The following is an 11,342-nucleotide window of genomic DNA, read 5'->3' as shown; positions in this document are numbered from 1 at the left end:
GCAGCATATTGGCAACAATTTACACAGCATTTACATTGTATTAGGAATTAGAAATAATCTAAAGATGATTTAAAGTACACAGGAGGGTGTCTGCAGGTCATGCTGTTTTATAAGGAACTTGAGTATCCGTGGATTTGGGGTCCATGAGGGTCATGGAACCAATCTGCTGTGGACACTGTGGGGTGATTGTACAGTCTGACTTTAGTATTCAAAACTGCCAAATGCAAGTTGTTCTAATTATTGACCATTGGAGATAAAACACTTATTTCAATGATACCACTTTTATTTCCTATCATGTTACTAGCGGAATTTTCTTAAGAGCCAGATTTATGTTCTTTATTTCATCAATTTCTCTGAATCAAATTAAAAACAGTTCAAATGACTAGTGAGGACTTCTCTTTGAGCAATAAGCACTCACAGCATTTACAGCTTGCAAAAGTGGTTTGTAATCTAGTAAGATGATGGTGCTGGACAGAAACCAGTGATTGGTTTGGAATCAGAGACAGTGCAATCAGAAAAGACAGCCTAAAGCAAGAATTCTTGCAGAACCTAGGCGAACTCCTCCTAAACTGGGTCATTTCCCATAGTCTGAATCAACAGTTGCTGGCTTCTCCCTTGTGGATTTTACCTGGAAATGTGGCAGTCTAACACTACAGTCCCATAAGAGAGAAGAAAAATCAGAGTCTGGTAGATTAATGAAATATACATAGATTCTATAATATTAGTTAAAAGTACATAGATTCTGTACTATAGAAACAAATCTCAATTCTTTTCATACCATAAAAGTGGAGGAATTTATCACATAATCTGGACAGTATAATTTATTTCTTAATATTCATTTATTTAGCTGCACGGGATCTTAGTTGTGGCACACAGGCTCTCCTTTGCATCATGCGGGATCTTCTGCTACGGCACGCGGACTCTCTACTTGTGGCCTGTGGGCTCAGCGGTGGCAGCATGTGGGCTCTCTAGTTGTGGCCTGTGGGCTCCGTAGTTGTGGTGCACAGAGATCTTAGTTTCCCAGCCAGGGATCAAACCCTGTCCTCTGCATTGCAAGGTGGATTCTTAACCACTGTACCACCAGGGAAGTCCTTGGAGCTTAGTATTCTTAACTGTAAAACTAGGATAACAATTTCTGTTTCATATGATCAGTATACAGATTTGATAGCATAATTCATGTGAATCACTTAATACATAACAGATTCTGAAAATATTTTTCTCCCTGATTTCTTAAAACAAAAAAGTTCTATAAAGTAAGATTTTACCTTATTATTCTCAGTTTTGCCAACCAGCACACTCTTTGCAAGTGTACCTCAAAGTTATGAGGAATATGCCCGACTCCAGATTTTTTCAAGTGCTCCTGCATCCATTAATTTGATATCAACCTGACTTGTCACTTAAGCTACTTGTCCTTTCTGTCTTAGATCCTTTTAAGACTTTATAAATGGGCTGCATTTTTTGTGACAAGTTTGACTTTTCAGGTGAAACTCCCGTAAGACTAGTGAGAAAAATGACTCCCTTTGGGGTCAGGGCTCAAATTAATGGGCTTCATTGTAACATTCAGTAAGGAAATAACTGATGAAATTTAAATGTTTAACCTACTTTATATGTTTATTAACATTAGCTTAAGTAAATTTGGTAACAAAATACGTGTAATGGTAGGTACCATAGATTCTCTTTCATCTCCTGATCAATTAAATGAAAATATTCAGGAGTAATAAATTCAATATTGAGAATAATGAGAACAAAGAATGTATTCAGATATATTTACTAATTCAGAAATAAAATTTAATGATTTTTAATTTTGTTTTTATGAGTACAAACTAGGTTAACAGTTCATATTATTTTTACTAAGGGCACAAAGAAAATATTTGATAAGGTATAGATTTATTACTTTAGTCCAACCCCTACAGTTAGCACAAATACAAAACCATAATAATGTTTACAAGGTAAAAATTGTACAATAGCTCTGTATTCTAAAATATTACCAATAATTCAGTTTGAGAATAAAAATACCAGCTGGTTGATTTTGCTTTTATGATGCATATTAATATTCTGTTCTAGAAGCATGTTACTTAAAAAGAATTCACCATTTTTTCAATATACTTTCATTCTCGGTATACATTATTCGTTGGAAAATTCATTTAATTGGCAGTAAGGTGGGAATTTAATCCAAAATGAGCAAAGGCCCAATTTGAAGAGTTATGTAGTCAGAAAACATGCAGTGGTAAACTTTCAATTAATAAACTATTACTACTGCTCAGTAAAGATTATTACTGTAGTTGGCATAATCATGAGAACTTATTTTCACTTGATTACAAGCATTTCTTACCATTAGATTGGTTATGGCATGCAAAAAGTCCAATAATTTCACCAAGGGTGTGGCGACCACTTCACCAGCATGGTCAGCCCACTCATTAATGGCTGCCTTGATTAAGCTTCAACACAAACAACACACTGCTGGAAAACCTGTCTTAACAAAGTCTCTACCACGTTCCTCACTAGCTAACCAGACATGGGTCATCATTGCTTGGCTTGACTTCTCCTTCCAGCAGCAGATTCATCACAACCTTTGTCAAATAGCTGCATGTTCCTCTTTTTCCCAGAGGGGGAGTGTTGTAAAAGGAAGTCATGTCATCCTACAAAGGAAAATAGTAAGTGAGTCATCTGAGTTTTTGTTTGTAAAGAGTTGACAGGTAAAATCAGTGTCAGCCGAGAGGGAAAAATAAATTCACAGGAAGATTTCCTTGTGGAAAATATGAGCTTCTTGAGTTTTTCTTTTATTTCTTCTCAGCATATAAAATGAAGACAGCATTTCAGTATTCTCTTTTTTGCTGATAATTTTTATTTACTTAGGGAACCTTTTTATGGGTGAGAATAAAATATTAAACAGACAGCCTGGAAGGAGCTATATCAGGTAGTACACAGCACGAGGGTAGCCTGTTACTCATCCCATCCTCCCAGAATTTAATTTTATAGTCTTCTGGAATCCCTGGCTTCTTCCTGGTAAAACACATTTTAACTGCTAACTACATAAAGGAAATTTATCTCTTCTTAGATATCTTTCTAGTCAGAACTTCTTAGCTGAATTGGTTGAGTAAAAAGTAACATTAATTCCTCAAATAAATCAGACTTCCTCCTGTTTTGTAATCTGTATATCTGTTTTGTAAGTTAAATTATAAGGGATTTACGGATACTTTGAAGAATTGAGAAAAAAAATTCTACAAAAAGCTATTTTCTCTACTTACTTGTTTTTCAATTTCCTTTAGTCGACTCTCATCTTTTTGAAATTCATGAAATGCTTCTTTCACCAGTTTGTCAAGATCTACTTTGTCTTGAAATTCTAGCTCAGGGTTTCTTTCCAGTACAATGGATACGACCATTAGTAACTAGAAGGGACAGACATCGAAAGCCAATTATATGAACCATAAAAGCGACATAGTCTGCATATGTTTTCATTCTTTGCTCAGATTGATGGATGGTCCTTGTATCCCACAGCCTGTTCTGTACAATGATAGGATCATCTATGGATGGAATCTTCCTACCTATACAAGTTAATAACATGAGTTCTGTTTGGAAATCTCCCTTTTTTTTTTTTTTTCATTGTCTGTATCCCTGTAGCTATATGGAAATGTTTTTTAGTCACTTAAATAAAATTGGTAACTTAGAAAAATGACTTTTCTAACCCTGTCACAGTACATAGTACCCTATAGTACCCAAAGTGTCTGAATGTCTCTAGTCTTTAGACCTTCATGTTTGGTGGCAAGCAAGCCACTGTTTGGTGGACCAAAACAGGGTCCAGTGGTGCAGAGGCTGCCTCAGACAGCAAGGCAGACGAGTACAGTGGAGATTTCGGATCTACGCTCACGATCAAATGACTTAAGGCTGCTGCTGCTGCTAAGTCACTTCAGTCGTGTCCGACTCTGTGTGATCCCATAGATGGCAGCCCACCAGGCTCCCCCATCCCTGGGATTCTCCAGGCAAGAACACTGGAGTGCGTTGCCATTTCCTTCTCCAATGCATGAAAGTGAAAAGTGAAAGTGAAGTCGTTCAGTTGTGTCTGACTCTTAGCGACCCCATGGACTGCAGCCTACCAGGCTCCTCCATCCATGGGATTTTCCAGGCAAGAGTATTGGAGTGGGGTGCCATTGCCTTCTCCTGACTTAAGTCTAGCACGCCAAAATGAGTATAATTCTCTGACATCACAGTATTTCTCAGGGGACAGTTATATTTTAAACAATATACTTAACTGTGATTCTTTATGACATGAGCACTATTTGGTTTGTATAAGCTATCTTAGTTTAAGACATCATCCTATTGCTTGGCTACCATATACTTTTATCCTAAGTAGTAATGTTCATTTTATATGACAAACTGTAATATGCAAAATTGTATCGGAGTATACAATGCTTGGTAAAGACTTTCTGATGATGATTATGGTTTCTAGTTTGTACATGAAACAGGATAAAGACATAATTTCCAACTTGGGAATCTTTCTGATATACTTTATTGAAATGTTTCCCAATTAGTACCTGAAAGAACCAAAGGAAACACTAGGAAAAAATCCAGAAGTCACACTGTGGGAGACCTTGGGGCAGAGCTTTAGCCAAAAGAATTTGAAGTTTTGCTCAAGTTCTAAAGGTAAATTTCTTCTGCAAAGAGAATGACCTCATTTTAGGGGCATCTATAGGCATGAGATACCAAAAGGTTAACTGTACAAAGAAGGCAATCACGCTTCTAAAAATCCCATCTTTTCTTCACCCCAGTCTCTGTCTTACTCCCACAAGCTATGAATCTGACTGGCTGATACTCTTACCCAAATTCTGGCCTATCATAGATGAGGCTGAATCTCACTCAGCTGACTGTAGCTCCAGACACGCTGGATTTTAGGAGGTGCCACATCCAGTCCAGCACTCACTGAGAGCTTCGGTATCAATAGGACATATTACCCACCCTCAAGAAACACAGAGTCTGATGGAGACATTCCCAGAGAAACAATGTGAGGATTAGCTATAAATTATATCCATTCAAGGGAGTCTCTATGTATTTGATATAATACTTTAAAATGGCAAAACAATATGTGTATGTGTGCATGCACAGGTGTGTGTATTTTGGCATTTAACTTTACACACAGCAATGATGAGATACAAAATTACAGGCTTTCTCTGTTCACAGAGATGTCTGGAAAGGTGTCCCTCAAAATAATAGTGACAATCTATTGCTAGTGGATATAGAGATATATTTTGGTTTTCTTTTCTATAATTTTTTCAACTATTGAACTTTTCTACAATAGTCATGAGTTATTTCTATAAACAGGAGAAAATGAAAATAAGACAAACAGTAAAAGGTCACATCCTCTCTTTTACAGTACTGTTGATGCACTTACTGTGGGGATGAGTGTGTAGCTGGGAAAGTTGGCCAGTCAGTCTTTCTACCCTGATGGATTTAAGATGTTTGAATTGTTTATGTGCCTCGACTCAAGGGTCAAGGATGGCCATCTCCTCTAGGACTCAACTGGAGATCTGGGTTAGGTGAGGAGTGAATTCCTGGCCTCTTAAGCAGTTTCCTTTATACTGGTTTTCAGGGAGCAGATAGAAAGCATTTCTTCAGCAATCTACATTTTTAAATACAAACCTCCACGACAATCTGTCTGTATTTTGGCTGGTCAATATTTCCCAACATGTCTTCAACAAGGAGAGAGAAATTCATCTCATACATGGTCATATCTGACAGGGTTGGTTGCTGAAAAAAATAACTCAACATTAAAATGCTGCATTGTTACACTCTGGTTCCCGCTTAACAGGAAAATTTTATTCGCTAGTATCTTTTTCAGCTTCTACAAAACCTTAGAGAGCATTTTCAGCTTTATGACTGGATTTTATATATGTCAAACTACTTAAGCTAACCAGCTGACTCTTGTGATAAATTAAACCTCCTGTTTTTAGTAGTTATCTTTCCTATATTAATGTATTTAGGGAAAAGAGGACTGTATTAGGAAACTACTTCAATACACAAAAGTGAAGTGAAGTCAAGTGAAGTGAAGCTGCTCAGTCATGTCCGACTCTTTGCAACCCCATGGATTGTAGCCTACAAGGCTCCTCTGTCCATGGAATTTTCCAGACAAGAGTACTGGAGTGGGTTGCCATTTTCTTCTCTAGGAATACACAAAAGGAATGGCCAAAAATTGAACACATTAAGAATACATACTGCTTTCAGAATTAACACAAGTTGTGCTTGCCATCAGACTTCAGCATCTAAGTCACTTGCTACTGAATTAACATCATTTCTGTGGCAGTCCTTCTGAGCTGGCAGCATAAAAATGCACACAAATAAGTGAAACAATATCATGTGCAGAAATGGTAAGCAAACACAGAAAAAAGCAAAACAAAAAAAATGTTCTCTAATCTCCTCTTTATATTTCATTTAAAACAAGAGTATTGTAAAAATCTTCCATATACTTTCCACAAACCAAATGAAAGCAGAAAATAAACTCAAAAAAAGAAAAAATCTTGGCATGCTGGATAATCTTCAAAGGATGGAAGGAAAGGCTCTAAATGTTAGGCTTGAATGAGGGAGAGCAGATGGAGTCACCAGAATTATTACCAGAGATGAAGAGATGATGAGTCATACTTATTTGCCTTTACCTCAGAGCATGATCTACAGTGAATTTCCTCATACCCTAGAACATGTGTATCTACCTACTATTCAAAATGGGACTAAGCCCATTGTTTCCTTTCAATTAAGTGACAGCAATATTATTTTGCTTGGTGTAATAATGCTTCAGTCCTATATGCAACATGGTCCATCTATTGTATTTTGTATTCAGTACAATCCAACATACTGTCAGTGATTATAGATAGTACCTAATTCAGGGGAAAATGAAGCTGGTGGAGGCATACCTTGTTTTATTGTGCTTCACTTTACTGCACTTTACAGATTTTTGTTGTTGTTGTTCATTTTACAAATTGAAAGTTTCTGGCAGCCCTGTGTTTTTAGATGATAGTTACCAATTTTTAGCAACAAGTACTTTTAAATTAAGGTATGTACATTGTTTTCTTAGATATAACACTATTGCATGCCTAGCAGACTACAGTATAGTGTATACATAACTTTAATATGCACTGGATAACCAGAAAAAATTATGTAATTTGCTTTACTGTGATCATCTGGAACCAAACTTGCACTATTTGAGATATGCCTGCAATTGTAACTGTTTAGATGTCTAGCAATGAGATTAATGGGGTTACAGAAGGAAAGGAAGATCTTTTCATGGGTTCACATCAATGTCCTTTTAATATATCTCATTTGAAAAGTCAGCATAGCTAGTACGCAATATGATAATTAAATCTAGAGAAGAGCTATCAGGCTACCTTATTTTCCAGTCTCTGAAAGAAGTGGAAAGTATAGCAGAGAAGTTAAGAGAAAAGGCTCAGAAGCCAAACTGCTGGGAAGAGGGTCACACTAGGTCAGGTGCTTCCTAGATGTACGACTTTGGGAAAACCACTGAGCTGTGTTTTAGTCTCCTCATCTGTCAAACAGTAGTAATACAGTACCTACCACAAAAGACAGCTGTTAAGGATTAAAGGAGCACTTAGAAAAGAGCCTGGCACTTAAAAATACTTAACACGTTGTCAGCAAGGAGAGACCAGGCGATCAGATAATTAAAAGAAAGTCTGGTAGGCATTAGCGGAGGCTGGGAAAGAAGCAACAGAAGGTTGCAACAGTCCACTGTGCTCAGACACAGGCCTAGTAGAAGCACTAGGACACGAACAGTTGAAGTGGGTCCCTGCCCACAGGAGACAGAGGCGCTCCATACAATGGTCACAGAGAGCACCTTGGGAAGGACTGGAGCACCTATACTGACAACCAACAAAACCAATCAACAGTCTGTGAACAGCATAAAAAATACTTTTAAAAAGTTCTTATTCATTTTTAGAAAAAAATAATAGATTCACAAAGTTCAAAAATCTTAAAGGTTAAAAAGGATTATCAGTGAAAAGCCCAAGCTGTACCATAGACCACAGTCCCTTTCCCCAAAGGCAAAAGAATGCTATCGATTTCTTGTGGGTTCTTTCAGAAATACCCTATGTACATATAAACAAAATGAGTATAGGTGTGTGTTTTAAGAGTATTTTATTTTCACAGCTACAGAGATCAAACTAGTAGTTACCAGTGGGGTGAGGGAAGAGTAGAGGGCAAGATAGGTGTGGGAGACTAAGAGGCACAAACTATGCATAAAATAAATAAATATGCTACAGAACAGGGAATATAGCTGATATTTTATAATAACTTTAAATGGAATATAATCTATAGAAATATTGAATCACTATGTTGTATACCTGAAACTCACATTGTATATCAACTATACTTCAATAAAAAAAGAATACGTTGATAAAGACCTTTATTACAAATAATTTGGCTGATGTTTCAACACTATAAACAGATATAGTACTCCATTTCTGCTGCTGCTACTGCTGCTAAGTTGCTTCAGTTGTGTCCGACTCTGTGCAACCCCATAGACGGCAGCCCACCAGGCTTCCCCGTCCCTGGGATTCTCCAGGCAAGAACACTGGAGTGGGTTGCCATTTCCTTCCCCAAACTCCATTTCTAGAAGGCCTAATTATTCACGTTTGTGCACAAGCAGAATGATTTAAGTGTCAGAATTAAATTAAAGAATTAAAGAGGCTGGCCAGTTGATATAACCTGGAAAACCATTTGAAGAAGGGAATACTAATTCATTCAGATCAAATATCAGTTACCTCTCAGTTAATAAGTGATTGTCTAATGACCTAAAAGTTACTGTACTTTTCATGTTCAATCCAATTTTTAATTAGTAATTTCTAGCCACAGCATTACTAAACCACCTTGTTTCTTCAGACTGATTTGGTTTTTGAACGTATGTTTTCCTGTTTGTGAGGTTCCCTGCCGCTGGCCTATTGCACTTGGTGGTATTTCTACCATCATTGCTATTATTTCTAATCCACCTGAGCAGGCTTCTTATTTTTCTCCTTTCAAGTATCTAAATATTCTTTGAAATAAGTAGAAAGGTCATTTGCAAAGCAGAGAAGGGAAGAACTCTGCTCCTTTGTAGTTGCTCAGTCACTAAGTCCTGTTGACTCTTTGTGACCCCATGGAGAGTGGCACACCAGGCTTCTGGGTCCTTCACCATCTCCTGGAATTTGCTCAGATTCATGTCCATTGAGTCTGTGATGCTATCTAACCATCTCATCCTCTGCTGTCTTCTTTTCTCTTTAGGTCTCTTTAGAAGTCCCTTTTACTGACACAGACACAGTGGGGCTGTACCTGGGGCAAATGCCTCCCGGCTACAATGATTCCATTGGGTGTGCGTTCCAGGATCTGCCATACTCTGTCATAGAACCCAGGGGGGGTTCTATTCAAAGAGCCATCGATCTGCCGCCTGTTCAGCCAACATCTGTAGACCAAAAGAAAATGCCTCAGTGTTGAAAAACAAGCTTGTTCTGACAAAAAGCAGTGCTTTTATATGGATTAATTGTTCCAACAGAATGAGCAATAAAAGCCAAAATCCATCAATGATGCATATCTACCATGTGTTATAGAGGTTATTAAATATTTCATAGTGAAAACAGAACTTGCAGGAAAGGAGAAAATCCCTAAAAAAATTTAACAGGCAAAATGTTATTCTCTAGTAAGTTTCTTACAATTCACTATGTGATCAAATGAGTTTCTAACATGCAATGCAGTTCAATTTAAAAACACAGGAACAGTCAATTTCAAAATAAGTTCACCTGGTCCTTACGTGCAATAAAATGTAAGCTCCATGAAGACATGGGCATTGTATATATAGTTTGGTTACTCCTATATACCTCTCCAAGAAAGGTGCTTAATAACCACCTGATAAGTGGGTGAGTGCTCAAAAAAGTATAATGTATCTAATAAAACTGTTGTTGTTTAGTCACTAAGTTATGTCCGACTCTTTTGGGACCCCAGGGACTCTAGCCTGTCGGGCTCCTCTGTCCATGGGATTTCTCAGGTAAGAATACTGGGGATCTTTAGGACCCAGGGATCAAACCCAAGTCTGCATTGGCAAGTTGATTCTTTACCACTGAGCCACCAGGGAAGCCCATCTAATGAAATTACCTTATTTTAAACCTTATATGCTAATTTAAACCTTATATTTAGTTTTCTACTTAAATACAGCCAAAGTACCAGTGCTAAAATATCAGCTACCAAATCTTACACATCATAATAATTAATACAGAGTCAAAATTCTAGATCCATTATTTTAATGTATTTAAGTTTTAAATCTTAAAAATATAATAGTTACTTCAATCACAAACTGCTAAAGATATAGAATTTTCACAATCTGAAAAGAATAAACAAATGACATAGTAGTATATTATTACAAAAGCTGAAGATAGGAACAAATATAATTTTTTTATACTTGGTATTAAAACAGGCAGCAGAGTAAAATGTGTCATCAACCACAAGTAATGATCAACGATATTTCTAGGTGTGAAACTCATTATGCAGGATACAGTGATCAGAAAAAGACATTGTTGTTCTGGTGAAAGAGGATCGAGAAGTTACATCACTACACAAGTGAGGAGGTAATCTCTTTCGGATGTATAGCTTCTCTTGGTAGGCCCAGATTTGTGTGGCTGGGTTCAGTGCTATGCTAAAGAAAAAAGCCAAAAAGGTTCCTTTGTGATGTTTTAATTTGGATAATGGGTATGCAAACTGAATATTTTCCATGTGATTCTTCCCCTTTCTTCCTTTGTTTGGCAACAACAAAAAAGATGCTTTCAGAGTTCTGTGAAGTTGCTTAGAACAACATAAAAGGTAAAAATGTGTGAATATTCACAGAGCAGGAATTATTTTAGAAGAATTCTCTTATTTTTATCTTTTGACTTTTTACTTAGAAAAAATTTAGGTTTACAGAAAAGCAAAAAAAAAAATGTTCCTCTACTCAGCCTCTTCTACTTTCTGTCATCTTACATAATCAATAGTACAACTATCGAAACCAGGAAATAAACATTGGTAGAATATTACTAATCTTATGGACCGTACTCAAATTTTGCCAATTTCACTGCAAATTTCCTTGTTTTGGTCCTGTGTCCCACCCAGGACCCCACACTGCATTAGTGTTCAGGTCTCCTTAGGCTCTTCTAATCTGTGACAGTTCCTCAAATCTTTATCTTTCACAACTTTGACATTTTAGAAAAGTCAGTTATTTTGTAGAATGTACCTCAATTTAGGTTTGTCAGATGTTTTCTCATGATTAAACTCAGGTTATGCACTGTTTTGCAATACCCAGAAATGGCTGTACCCTTTCTCAGCACATCGTACCAGGGGGTATGTAA

The 11,342-nt window shown here is 37.0% G+C and overlaps 1 protein-coding gene across 3 annotated transcripts in view; it reads right to left on the bottom strand.

The window, feature by feature from the left end:
• Positions 1 to 1,764: 1,764 nt before the first annotated feature.
• The window catches only part of PHKB (phosphorylase kinase regulatory subunit beta), a 229,590-nt gene continuing 220,012 nt past the window's right edge, over positions 1,765 to 11,342 (bottom strand). For all 3 annotated transcript variants that reach the window (XM_061385923.1, XM_061385924.1, XM_061385925.1), the window contains 4 exons: positions 9,304 to 9,433; positions 5,635 to 5,742; positions 3,249 to 3,389; positions 1,765 to 2,639 (listed from right to left, as the gene is read on the bottom strand). In XM_061385923.1, coding sequence (XP_061241907.1) covers positions 2,502 to 2,639; positions 3,249 to 3,389; positions 5,635 to 5,742; positions 9,304 to 9,433 — 517 coding nt within the window. In that variant the 3' untranslated portion in view covers positions 1,765 to 2,501. The remainder of the gene's footprint in view (positions 2,640 to 3,248; positions 3,390 to 5,634; positions 5,743 to 9,303; positions 9,434 to 11,342) is intronic.

This window comes from Bos javanicus, chromosome 18, assembly GCF_032452875.1.
Source record: "Bos javanicus breed banteng chromosome 18, ARS-OSU_banteng_1.0, whole genome shotgun sequence".
NCBI lineage: Eukaryota > Metazoa > Chordata > Mammalia > Artiodactyla > Bovidae > Bos > Bos javanicus.
The sequence above is the reverse complement of the archived record's forward strand: the minus strand, read 5'-3'. Positions and strand labels throughout refer to the sequence as shown.